The sequence below is a fragment of the Pongo pygmaeus genome, chromosome 5 (assembly GCF_028885625.2).
Source record: "Pongo pygmaeus isolate AG05252 chromosome 5, NHGRI_mPonPyg2-v2.0_pri, whole genome shotgun sequence".
NCBI lineage: Eukaryota > Metazoa > Chordata > Mammalia > Primates > Hominidae > Pongo > Pongo pygmaeus.
This window is the reverse complement of record NC_072378.2, coordinates 147206002-147220531: the sequence shown is the minus strand read 5'-3', so window position 1 is coordinate 147220531 and position 14530 is coordinate 147206002. Positions and strand designations below refer to the sequence as shown.

The following is a 14530-nucleotide window of genomic DNA, read 5'->3' as shown; positions in this document are numbered from 1 at the left end:
CCAGTTTTAGCAAAAAATCCTGCTAAATCAGTTTATCTAGAATCCTTTCCCACTTGATATCAAATCAAGGTCCTCTTTCCTGACCCTTGACATCTAACCTAGTTCCTCTTAGTAATTTACCATCTACTCCCTCACCTGGACTGTTGGTTTTAATTCCCCACTTGTTCCTGTTGTATCTACAGTTGAATTCAATCTTACTCCCCTACTTCAGTAAGTCTGGAATAAAGTCTTTTGGTCATTTTTAATGTATTCAGTGTAATATTTTATACACATACATTAAAACAAAATATAAAAAATAATAGTAAATCTATAGCCTAAAGGACGAGAACTGAATCCTATTCACCTTTGTTTTCCTAGCATTACATTAGACTCTATTAGAGGAGTGAGTACTTGAGTTAGAAATATTTCAAATCCCAACTTCATCGCTTTTGAGATGGATGACTTAGGAAGAATAAGGTGGCTCTCTGAGCTTTGGTCTCTTTATCTCTAAGACGAGTAGAGTAAGTAATACATACCTCATAGTTGCTATAGGTTAAAGTGAGATAATAAATGTAAAATGCTTTGCCTATCCCAGGATAATAGAATTAGGATGGTATTTGCTATTCACACTGTTCATATGAAAAGTTAAGAGATATTATTTTTATAACAATTATTGAATTACATTCCTGAATATACAAAAATGGAAAAGCATGATTTGGGATGTGAACGCCTTCTGCCTCCATGGACACGAGTGTGGCAATAGATGCAATCGGTCAAGTAGCTGTGAGAAGACACTGGCATTATGAAGGGCCTGTCTGCAGGCCAATTCTGTCTCTGGCTCTGAACTTAGAATATTACTGAGGGTCTCTGGTGCCTGTGTCCTTATTGATAAACTGGAATAATATTATAATATATACTTAAATGGGTTGATGTATGACTTTTTGTTATTGTTTATTATTAGAAATGTACCAGACTTATAGTAGTAGACCTACCTTCAAGTTTTATACTGCTACTTCCTAACTAGGTTGCAACATCCTTTCTGGTTTTATCATTTGTTAAATGGAGAAAATCACATCTCCTTGCACAGTGTGTGTGAGGGGGGAGATGTAGGACTTAAATGGGAAAATGTGTGAAAGTGATTTGAAAATTGAAGCACTATTCATATAATTATCTGAAATCGTGCAACTTTTTATAATCCTCAAGAAATAAGATTCTGAAATTTCTCCTTTTCACCAAGCACAACCCACTGATTATTTTTTTAAGAAGTGCAAGTCACAGCTCTGTGCTCCGAGGCAGCTGGGGCAGGATCCACTCACCTTCTTCCTTTAGCTTAGTTTGGCTTTCAGATATAGGTGGACTCTCAGCATCAGATGTTTTCTTAATGAACCCGCTAAGGTAATGCAAACGAGCCTGAGAAGCCTAAAGAACAAACATGAGCAGCTTTTTAAAAAGCTCTTCAAAAGCAACAACCAGTACAGGTAATACATATTAATGGTATTCAATGGAAAACGAAACAGGAAAATGTGAATTAAATACGGCAGTCTAAATGAAGCAGACCAGCTCTTCTTCATTATCAGATAAACTCAAATTCCGAATCATCCATGATTTTGACAGTTATTTTTGAGAACAGATGAAGAAGCAGCCCTAAAAAGAATATGTTTCTGGGCATACTATCTTAGATGCAGTGGTTCCTGAATCTTTTTCATCTGCCCAATAACCCCAAATTGTGACATGAAGCACTTACACGGTAATAGTGTCACTATGGTAATCACTCTTAGAGGAAATAAGAGAGGTCAGAGACTCTCTAGGGTCTCTAGACTCTAGAGACTAGGTGTGTGTATTCCACAAGGGGACAGCACATGGTTTTTAATCTATCTAAGGCTGCGCAAAGTGTAGTAAAGCACATACTAAACATTTGAATGCTTTCTTACTTGGGGGTGTTAAGAGCAGACGTGCAGATAGCCAGGGCTATGTGAAAGAATGAGGTAACCCATAATGTGGGCCTATAATTGGTACCACCGTGTGCTTTGTTTCTGCAAGTCCTTTGGGTAATCAGGAGGGTAACATTTTACAATGTGTCCAAAGGTGGTCCTAATGTAGTTATTCAATGCCTGTCTGATAAAATGTCAGATACCATTACTAAAGGACAGGCTATATGGTTTTTACCAGCGTGACTATTTTTTTCAGAGTATGCCTAAGGAAGAAAAGTAAAAGATGACAGCTTTTCGAAGTCAGGTGACCTTGATTGCTCTTCCTGGCTCAGTTGTCTCCCAGGCTTGTTTCATGGCTCGAATTTCATCTGCCCGTTCTGTATCCTTTTTCACTTCAAATAATTCTGATTCATTGTGTTCAGTGACCAACCTCAAAATCCAGTAGGGTTTATTTGGGTCTTCTTGTTGAGGGTGAACAGTGGATATCTGATAAAATAAAAACCTTTGGGTTGCCTGCTTTCCTCCTTTCAAAAGGGTCTAGATTTTACCATATGATACATAATTTCACTATTAGGTATTTACTAGAGATAAATGAAAACATATTCACAAAAGACTTGTACAAAAATGTTCATTGCAGTCTTATGACACACACACAAAACCAACATATACGTCTATCGATCGAGGAATGGATAAACAAATTGTAATATAGTCATAATTGGGTTCTGCTTAATATTAAAAAGTCATAAACTACTGATATACACCACAGACAGATATTATACTTTGATAAAGAAGTCTAGCATGAAAGGGTACATCGTCTTGTATGTCATTAGTATGAAATTCCAGAGCAATTTAGGCAAAACTAATCTATGGTGACTGAAAGATCAGTTGTTACTAGGAGATGATGTATGAGAATTAGAAAATTGAATGCAAAGAAGTTTGAGATAATTCCTGAGTTTATGGAAATAATCTATAATTTATATCTTGATAGGGGCATGAATTACATGGTGAATACATTGATCAAAACTCACTGAATGTTATAACTGTGATTTGTGCATTTCATGTATGCAAATTTTACTTTAAACTGTACACATTAAATTATAAATTGTAATTATGTTCACTCATAGCATCTCTTCACAAAAATGAGAGCAGGATAGTTGATAATTTCCAGGTCTGTATATACTTGATACATATTCATCATGAAAATTAACAACATTTTAATGTCTCATGGGATCACCTGCATGTATCATAGGCTGGGAGACAATTTTTACGTAGGTGAGGCTCATAGGTGGCAATTGGGTAGGAAGAGAGGATTGAAACTAATGTGGTTACATAGCACTTTACATAAGGTCGAGGCTATGTCAATTATCACCTGATAAATAATGCAGCTGGGAAGAGTGGATTGATATAATCACTGAATACAGTTTCCACCTGCAGTTTGGTTTTAGTGTTACCAAATGACCTTGCTTTCTACAATATTTCCCTAATATTCTGGTGAGAATTGACTTTCACAATTGGAAATTACTTTATTTCCTCCTTTTAACACAGGGTATATTAGCGTTTATTATTTTTTAAATTGCTTAATACATGAATTTATCACAGACTTTTCTGGGATCAAATTTTGATCAGGAAAGGGAGCACTATGAAGGTACTAAGGAAGGTCTTCTTGTAGGAATCTATGGATTGGGTTAATCTTATTTACTTCTAAGGGTAGACTTCAGCTAAGAAATGAAATCTCTGAAATCTATAGGAACCATTCCTGGAGTCTGAAACAAGAAATCATCATCTCTTCTTATTTGCTAATTTTCCTTTATTGTCTATTTTCCTAATGGTACTGACATCCTACTTAGCTATTCCTGCTGGAAACCTGAGAGATATACTTTGTTCCTTCTTGTTCCTTAACACCCACTTTGGATTAATAACTGCACCCCACCTTTTGTTTTCTAGATAGTTCTTGATCTGTCCCATCCTTCCTTTCTTTTTTCCTGTTCCTGACACACTTTACACTCTTTTTTTTGCTTAGATTACTGAAGTATTTTCTTGAATTCTCTTCCTCTCCAGTCTTTCCTCCTTTAAGTCCATACCCTTAAAAGCCACGAGGGTATCTGAAATGTAAATCTGATCATGTTAATGTGCTTCTTAAATACCCCAAGTTCCAGTCTTGCTTAACCTAGGCATAAATGGGGAAGATTTTGTACTCATAGGTATTTTGTTTAGAGTGCACTGTTTTTAGGTAACTTGAAAATCTTTAGGCCTGTGCTTGCGCTCCTCATTTGCGATCCACATCCTCTTCCTTACCCCTAATCATTGCAATTTTCTAACTGGCCCTGAAGGAGTTTAGACTCATAACCTCTGGACTGTATATAGAGTCCCAGCCTTCCAATGACGCTTTAAGGCCCTTTTCCAGCTGACACTTACTGACCCCTCCAGCCTCATCTCTCATACTTTAATGCTTCAAAAAACCAGATTGAGTTTTCGCCTCATCATGTCTTTGCTTATTAACTCGGTTCAGAACCCATTTCCTCCTGGAAGGGGCTGTATTAGAACCTATCCTTTCTACCACTGCACATACAACATTCAACATTATAATTCTCAGTTTACCTTCAGTCTCCTCCATTATTAGACTGTGAATTCTTTTAGGGTTAGTACTGAGTCATATTTATGACTTAGAAACCCAAGAGCCATGAATAGTGTTCTACATACTAAAGGTTTAATTGATGGTTTTTGATACTGAACTAGGAAAGGGAGCTTGAGGAAGGTGTCCAAGGAACGTCCTCAAGGTATCTAGATGGTTTCTGGAATCAGGGAGAAAGAATGTTTCACAGTTTTGTCCTCAGATGAGATAGGCAAATAGGAATCCAATGAACCTAAAATCATTAAGTGACTCAAATAAAAAAAAATTCCACACCCACCTGAGGCTCAAAGCGAGGTGCTTGTTTTTCTTTGGCTGTCTTTTCTTTCTCGGAAGACTTTTCTTTGCCTTTCCTTGTTATTTTGGAAGTTACTGAAGATTTTTGTCCCTCACTAATAGTGTGGGAGTCTGGGCTTCCTAAGGTAATTAACTCCTCATGTCTTTCACCATAAGCTAGAGAGACATCAAAATAAAAAATGGTGAGTCATAATGTAACAATAAAATAGTTTCATTATTTTATTGACAAGGGGACAAGGGAATCAACTCAGGGAAATACGGTTAAGCTAATAGATTTGTATTTTTTTAATCACAGATTTTTATAAAGGCCTGTTTGACTCATTTTCATAAAATCTACATATAATTCATATACCAAACACTCACCATTGATGTGGATGAACCCGTGGGCTTTGGTACATTTATAAGGCTGTGTAACCATCACCACTATACAATTTATTTCCAATATGGATGCCATTTATTTCATTTATTGTGTAATTGTGTTGGCTAGTACTTGTAATACAATATTGAACTCATTTACCTCTGCTCTAATCTTTATTATTCCCTTACTTCTGATTGGTTTAGACACAGTTATCTCTTCTTTTTCTAGTTTTCTAGTTTTTTAAGATGGAAGATAAGTTATTGATTTGTGATCTTACGTCTTTGTAATACAAGCATTTGTAGCTATATATTTCTCTCAAGACTACTTTTACTGCATCCTCTGTTTTTTTTTTAAATTTATTTCTAAGAATTTCTTAATTTCTCTTGTGATTTCTTCTCTGATCCATTGGTTAAGAGAGTATGTTTAATTTTCACATATTTGTGAAGTTGTGAAATTCTCTAATTTTTTTTTTTTTTTTTTTTTTTGAGACGGAGTCTCACTGTGTCACCCAGGCTGGAGTGCAGTGACACAATCTCGGCCCACTGCAAGCTCGGCCTCCCGGGTTCAGGCCATTCTCCTGCCTCAGCCTGCTGAGCAGCTGGGACTACAGGCGCCGGCCGGCCACCACGCTGGGCTTTTTTTTTTTTTTTTTTTGTATTTTTAATAGAGACGGGGTTTCACCATATTAGCCAGGATGGTCTTGATCACCTGACCTCGTGATCCGCCTGCCTTGGCCTCCCAAAGTGCTGGGATTACAGGCGTGAGCCACTGCGCCCGGCCTCCAATTTATTTCTTATTGCTTTCTACTTTGAAAGAAAGTAGAAATTGTGACCAGAAAACATATTTGTATAATTTCCACAGTTTTACTTTTATATTTAGACTTGTTTTATTGATTTATATGTGGTCTATATTGCAGAATGTTCCATATGCCCTTGAGAAGAATGTGTATTCTGCTGTTGTTAAGTGGAGTATTCTACAGGTATCTGTTAGGTCAAATTGGTTTACAGAGTTGTTCAAGCCTTCTATCTCCTTGCTAATTTTCTGTTTAGTTTGTCTACTCATTATTAAAATTGGAGTATTAAAGTTTCCAACTATTATTGTTGAATTGTCTATTTCTTCTTTCAATTCTGTCAGTTCTTGCTTCACGTATTTTGAATTCTGTTGTTAGGTTTATGTATGTTTATACTTGCTAAATTGCTTGATGAAGTACCCTTTTACCATTTTAAAGTATCCTTTTTTGTCTCTATTAACATTTTTCATCTTAGACCCTTTTTTGTCTGGTATTAGTATAGCCACTTCAGGTCTCTTTTGGTTACTCTTTTTATGGTGTTGTTTTTTCCATATTTTTGCTCTCAAACTATTTGTATATTTGAAACTGAAGTATGTTGTTTACAGAGAGCATATGATTAGGTCACATGTTTGTTGGCCATTCAGCCATTCGCTGCCCTTTAACTTGAGAGTTTACTTAACTTACATTTAAAACAAATTATTAATAAGATAGGATTTATGTCTGCCTTTTTATTATTTCTTATACACTACACCTTGTTTTTTTTTTATTTCTCAATTCCTCCACTAGTGTTTACTGCTGTACCATTTTAATTCCCTTGTTTTTTGTTTGTTTGTATAGATTTTTGAGTTAGTTTCTTAGTGGTTGCTTGGGGATTATAATTAAAATCTTAATTGATAACCATCTAGTTTGAATTAATACTAATTTAATTTCAATAGTATACAAAAACTTTGTTCAGATATTTCTGTCCCCCTTTATGTTGTTATTATTGCAAATTTCATCTTTACACATATGTATATCTATAAAGCCCATCAACACAGACTTATGATCATTGCTTTAAGCTGTTGTCTTTTAAATCAGATAGGAGAATACAAAGAGTGATAAGCAAAAAAATATATTTATATTGACTTTCATATTTATGTAGTTTTGCTGGTGCATTTTATTTCTTTATGTAGATTCAAGTTACTGCCTAGTGTCTTTTTTTTTTTTTTTTTTTAAGCTGCAAGACCTTCCTCTAGTACTTTTGTAGGGCAGGTTTGTTTTCAAAACAAACTGCTTGAGTTTGTTTTCAAAATAAATTGAAAAATATTTTCAGTTGTTGTTTTTCTGGGATATCTTAATTTCTCCTTTATTTTTGAATGATAGCTTCTCTGGGTAGAAAATTTTTGGCTGATAATTTTCTTTGCAGTTCTTTGAATATGTCTTCCCACTGGCTTCTGGTCTCCCTAGATGTTGATGTAAAAATTTGCTGTTAATATTATTGAGGATCCCTTGTATGTGATGATCCACTTCTCCCTTTCTGCTTTTAAGATTCCTTGCCTTTCTCTTTAGAGAGTTTAATTATGAGGTGTCTAGCTCTGGGTCTCTTTGAATTTGTCCCACTTGAAGTTTGTTTAACTTCTTGAATGTGCCAATTAATGTTTCTCATCAAATCTAGACATTTTCAGCCATTATTGGTTCAAATAGTCTTTCTGCCACTTTCTCTTTTTCTTCTCCTTCTGGAGTTCCCATTATGTATATGCTGGTATGTGTGATGGTGTCCCACAGGTCTCTGAAGATCTGTTCCTTTTTCTTCCTTCTATATCCTCAGACTGCATAATCTCAGACTATCTACCATTTTGTGGAGAAAGCTCTGCACAATCAGTAGTTTTGATTCAGCTTTGTAAGTGAAGTCTTCCAAGAAATCATCAAACAAGTCAAATAATGTTAAGTCTTTGGGAATAAGACCTTGAAATAAATCCAACTCCATTTTACATCTTCTGGCATCTGCCAGTATGTGCCAGGAATATTGGCTTTTTTTTTTTTCTCCCAAAGCTACTGCTGAGCTGAGGAATGGGGCAAGTTAAAATGCCATAAAGTTTCCTATTCTTACAGAAATCCAGCTGTTTTTTCCTTGAACAAACAATCCTCAGTTGCTGCAGACTTTTATAAGTTTCAGAGTTCTGAAAAAGTTGACTGTCATAATTTTTTGCCAGGTTTTTCATTGCTTTTATGGAGTTACTAATTTTTGGAGTTCTTATCCTGCCATTTTCACTGCCATTCTCCAGGATTTATTTTCTATCCAAACCTTCTGAGGATCTGTGCATGCTGTTTCTCTGAGATAGGGTCCTGGGACAGTGGAAAAATTCATACAGCCTGGAGACCTTGTCACAAGTGTATGAAATTACAGAGCACTCTGCGGAGGAAGGTGAGATTACCCTCTAAGCAGTTCAGCTCTTGCTTGTGATGGGTAGGAAAAATGAATATTGACTGATTTAAAAGTGAGTAAAAAGTTCACAGAAAGAGAATAAGTTTATCTAAATGAGAGGAAGGACAAGGCTTAAAATTAGAGATTTAGAAACATCATCTTAGAGAAGAAGAAAAAAAATAAAAACAAAGATTTTTATAGAAAACCACATATTAAAATCAACTTTTCTCAGAAACCCAAGATAGAAAGTAGGAGAGGCCATAGAGGACACCTTTTCTCCTACATTCTTTCACATCTTTTGTTAGCCATAAACTTTGGGGAGGCAGAAACACTGCTTTCACAGAAAAGCAAACTCAGTGCTGCTTCTTTTCAGTCTCCTCAGGCCTCCCCTGCCTCCAGGTGTTGCAATACCAGCCCTTCATCCTAACCCAAATATGAGGTAACCAGGCTTCAACCACCCTCACTGGCCACAGCTACCACTTCAGCTTCTGGTCCTAAGAAAATCCAGGTCCTAGAGCCCTCAATGCCAACAGAGTGTTGGATTAACAGAATTTTAGAGCTCCCTTTGTGGCCTACTTTAGATAAGCCAATCTCATAAAAACTGAGCTAGAATAACTCGTTATTTTCACTTTGTGCTGCCAGACAAGTCTGTTACTAATAATGTTGTGTTTGTTGTCACAAAATATCGCTGCTAATGCTGTGCTTATTGTAACATAACAATTCACAATTCTGGTGAGTGTAGAAATCATACAGATAACATGTAAAATGTACATCTTGAGGCCCACCTCTCAGAGATTCCAACTCTGTAGTCTGGTGAGGGGCACAGAAATCTACAGTTTAAAAATGTATCTCACGTGATTCTGATACAAGTGGCCTCTAGGTTGTACTTTGAGAAACACTGCTTTAAGAAGTCTGTATAGTTTTCTCTTTTGTCAGAAAAGTGCTGCAAAGCGATGGGCTGAAGGGAAGAATGCCAATGACTTAGGATTCAAAGAAGCTGAAGGTACCCTCACAAGAGTGGTTCTCAAACTTTAGCCTGTGTCAGAATCACTTGAAGGGCTTACCATAGAACAGATTTCTGGGCACCAACCCTAAAGTTTCTGATTTGCTAGGTCTGTGATAGGGCCTCAAAATGTACATTTTTCACAAGTTTCCAGATGGTGCTGAGGCAGCTGATCCAAGGATCACAGTTTGAGAACCACTGGTTTACTTTTAGAAGAGTATAATTACCTTTCCCCAACATGAAGGACATGAGCCTTATGCTTTTTTAACCTTTTCTAACAATTAAATATGGAAGTGGTGAGGGGAAAATATTTAAATAATTTATTTAAAATAATATTTATTGAATGTTTACTGTGTTTCCTTCTCTTTTAAGTCTCAAGCATCCCAGCAGGGTATTTTCAGAGAAGTTACATAATTTGCTCAAGTCTCCCAACTGATAAGAGTTGAATCTGTATTCAAATACAAGTTCAAAGAACCTGTTAGTCCCTTTCAGAACTGGAGTCTCATGTAAGTCACCCTGTTAGCAATGTAAAATAGTAATTGTAAATAACCCGTATTTATAAATTACTTGGTGCCCAATTATTAGCTACTTTCAAATTGGGGGACAAACCACCCTGCCAGACTGCAAAGGGACTGTGAGCACTCTATAAGAGTGGAAACTTGCCCTTCTGCCAACAATCTCAGCTGCTGAGAAGTCTTGCTGTGGGGAAAATCCTTTGGTCTAATAGTCAAATGACCTGGAGGTGAATTCTGCCTCAACCACTAAATAGGTTAACTTTTGTAGGTTTATTACATCCTTTTGAGTCTAAGTTTCCTTCTCTGTGTAATGGAGATACCAGCACCATGCCCAGAGAGCTTAAAATAATCAATATAGAGCATTTAAAATAGGATCATATCTGGTATCATACACCCACTGGGTTTTTTAAATGCTTAACAAATGTCAGCTGAAATTGAATGTCAAGCTGCCCCATGAAGCATTTCTGGGGCTTTCTTGTCTTACTACACATAGTTTTTAGTGTTTGACTAATACATTTAGGTGTATTTGATTCCACTGAAGTTAACACATATAATATTCAAGTTTACATACACAAAGTACCTACTAAAATGTCAGGCACACAGCAGGTATGTGCCATCCTTCTTCTTTACATTCTGAATATACAGAATAAAATAATTTCCAAAATTTTTAATGGCATAATTTAGGGTAATCTTTTCTCACATAAATTTTAAGTTCTTTGAAGGCCAAAACATCATTATATGCCTCATTTTAAATTCCTAATTTCATCTAGTATAATGTTGAACTAATAATATATACTGATTATCAGATTGTTTGACTTTAATATGTAAAGCTTTACAGGAAATACGTATGTGTTGGGAGTACATATAGTTGTAAGATTCAAGAAAAAAACATTCTACTAATCCAAGAATTATGAAACATGTTACTTCACATTGCTTATTTATGTAATCAGAAGATCTCTAGAGGAAATGACCATTGGAATAAATTAATATACCCGTGGAAGAGAGGAAGTGCTCAGGGAGTATTTTGTTGATGAAATGAGCTCAAAAGGCCATTAGCATTATGCCTTTAGGTCTCCTCTTACAGTATCCTCCATATATCCAGAACACAGTAGACAGAAATCTTCAGTGGATAACAAAACATATAAAAATTGTAAAAATTCAGCTTTGTTTTTATGATTAAAATTCAGTGCTTAGGTTTATATACCAGAAATAAAATCTGGTTGGAATTTGAAAATTTACATATTTCTAAGCTAGAATACTTGTTTAGAACAAAGTATACATTTATCAAGTACAGTCATACTTGATAAATATAAACAGAAAAGTCTTTTTATATATATAAATAATATACATATAACATGTATTTAATAATGTTTGGTTTCCTCAAAGACCTTGAATTGGCTATACCATGCATTGTGCCAAATAAAGAACAACAGTATAATATTAATTAGAGTTAAAGGAATAGTGTTATAATACTGCTAATAAAATTCAATGAGACTTGAAACCAAATATTTTTGAGAATGACAGGTTTATATTTGTTTCTGCAAATAGATTAGAACTTCAAAGATCCAGGCCAGCAACATAAAAATGTAAGATATTGGCAAAAGGAATTTAAAATCACAACACCAGTAATTATACATGAAGGCAGGTGACATCACTAAGTACTATCTGCTCAAGGTTCTCTAGCCTTCTGTTTTCTTAAGTGACCATGAACCATCTCAGTAAGCAGTTTTTACCAAAACTTAGGTATTAAAATATACTAAAGGTGGCACTGTTGCCTCATGTTAACCAGAGGCCAAGCTTTCTAAACATTTATAATAGAAATATCCTAAGTTGTACGTAGCCATTATTTCAGGCCTTATTCTTTCTTATCATGGGTTATAAAGACATGGATTTTTGAAAAAAAACTCCACAAATTATATATCGTATTTTTCATATAAATTAAATGTTGAGTTTAAATAAGTGGGGCAACATTGACTTCAGGATGAATATCAAATTTAACTTAGGCCACCAGTGTACTAATAAAAAACAACAACAGAAAACCCTTAACCAATTTCTTCTTGATATAAAGTTTTATATTTTAAAAGTAAGCTGGCCGAGCACGGTGGCTCATCCGTGTAATCCCAGCAACTTGGGGAGGCCGAGATGAGTGGATTGCTTGAGGTCAGGAATTTGAGATCAGCCTCGCCAAAATGGTTAAACCCCATCTCTACTGAAAATACAAAAATTGGCCAGGCATGGTGGCACATGTCTGTCATCCCAGCTACTTGGGAGGGTGAGGCATGAGAATCCCTTCAGCCCAGGAGGAGGAGGTTGAAAAAAAAACCAAAGTAAGCTAAGTGGATAAATTAAAGAATTAGTAACTGAATTTTTCTATATATGTAATTTTTCTATATATGGACTAACTGATGTGTGAAATATATCATACACTTCAAATTAGAGCAGCTAGATTTTAAGTTGTATATATAATTGATACATAGCGGCTGACATACTGACATGCTTTAATCAAATTGACTAAATATTTGTAAACATGACATTAAAGACTTAATTATTCTGAATTTGAAAGCTGCTTGACTTTCAAGAAGATTGCCCAACAAAATATTCTTTCAAACAGAAAATTTTCCTTCTTCATTTTAAATACAATTTAATTCTGAATTTCTTTGCTGCTTTTCAGCAACAAACATACTATGTAATCCAAAGTGTAATTTAATTTTAGCAGCTGATCATTCACATATAAAATTTTCAAATGTGATATCAGGAAAGAAAACGTAATTATTTCTGAAGACTTATTTTTTCTTTGGAATGCATAATAATGATAATACCATTTTGTTGAGTGTTCATTCATATTATTAATTTTGTACCATTACCCAATTCTACATATTTACATCATTGTATTTCATGAACTAAACTACTATGTTCATTTCAGATATTAATGTTTTTATCTAGTTTTCCACTAGAATCTTAATAGTTACCCATTAACATAGGGAAAAACAAAATATGGGTCATATATATCTGACAGATGTCTTTATATCACTTTTGTGTTCACTAAAGTAATATAGGTAAAGACATCTCTCAGAGACACCGTAAAGATATGAAACCAGTACTACTGTATATTATTATTTTTCTCCATTCAAAGCCCTAGACGGAGTTTAGTTTCCATTAGATTCTTAGCTGTTCCAGTCACTAGCTGTGTGACTGAGAGCAAGTTTCTTAAACTGTCTGTATCCCAGTTCCTTCATCTGTAAAATGACAATGCTGTAGTAATAACACCTACCTCATAAGTTTATTGGGAACGTTAATTGGGTCAATATATGTAAAGCCCTTCTTGGACATAAATGTTAGCAGTTACTACCAGTACCATCAGTATCACCACTACCACCAGTACTATTATGACAATACAACTTGTTAGAGTATCTAAAGAGCTTACATGATATGGTGGAAGATTCTGGGCTTTGGAGTAAATCAGACTTACGTTAGAACCTTCACTCTGCTCCTTCCTAGCTATGCAAACTTAGGCAAATTATTCATAGCATCTAAGGCTCATTTCTTCATCTGTAAAACTGGGATGGTAATAACTACTTCCCAGAGTTTTTGTGAGAATTGAGAAGAATGAATGAAAACTACTAAGTTGAGTAAGATGGACATAATAGCACTCAAACAATTATAATTAGAATAATTAAACTTCTAGGTCTCTCCAGAGTTTCTTTCTTGTTTATAAAATTAAAAAGTACCATATTTTTTCCTGATTAAAATTGTATGTGCTCATTTAAAACTTCCCATTTATATATTTTCTTTAAAACTTTTTTTAGGTATTAAAATACAAGTGATAAAGTAAAATTACTAATAATTTCAATACCCAGAACTAATTAATTGGTTCTCTGTGTGTGCCTTTTCTTCTTTTACCCATTTATGTATTTTTGAAGAGAGGTGATAATTTAGGGTCACTAATGTCTAACGTTATGAAGTCTTAATATTAATAATTATGAATGTCTATGACCTAAAGTGAGAGGAAACATTTCTGAATCTTTTCTCCCCACCATTCCTGATGTGGAAGGAAATGGGAATGGCCTTGAATAGTGGGCTACGTGCAGATAGCTCTGTGCCTCATGTTGTGTTCTCTGGCAGGAATCAGTCCCTCTTTAGGCACACGTGATGCCCAGTAAGTGCTCCTGTGAGTGATGTGAGTCCAGCACTGGCTCCTGGGTATAGCCCGAGACACATTCTCCTTCTCGCTACTTCTACTTCCAAAGCAAAGCTTTATTTCTCATGCTTGGTATCCTTCAAGACTTTCTTGTATAATACAAACTATTTTACCCTCACTTCCTCCACACGTTTCAAGGTGTCATTTCTTTTTTTTCTAAATATCCCAAATTTACAAAATTTTACACAACACACTCAACATATAAGTACTGAAACCAAATTTCTAATTATCACAGAAAACATACACTGATATTTAAATTATGTATGTATATGTTTTATATATAATAAATTTAGTCAAATATATTTCATATGATAAATAAAATAATAAATAATGTATATTATATTTATGATATATTATATAATTACATATTAATATAGGGAAAAAAACATAATACAGCCCTCTATCAGAGACACAAGTAAAGATATG

The 14530-nt window shown here is 34.9% G+C and overlaps 1 protein-coding gene across 2 annotated transcripts in view; it reads right to left on the bottom strand.

Moving 5' to 3' along the window:
* Window positions 1-14530, bottom strand: part of ADGB (androglobin) — a 210738-nt gene that overhangs the window by 22386 nt on the left and 173822 nt on the right. For both annotated transcript variants that reach the window (XM_063667095.1, XM_054493505.2), the window contains exons 30-32: window positions 4820-4992; window positions 2220-2396; window positions 1296-1398 (exon numbers count right to left, since the gene is read on the bottom strand). In XM_063667095.1, coding sequence (XP_063523165.1) covers window positions 1296-1398; window positions 2220-2396; window positions 4820-4992 — 453 coding nt within the window. The remainder of the gene's footprint in view (window positions 1-1295; window positions 1399-2219; window positions 2397-4819; window positions 4993-14530) is intronic.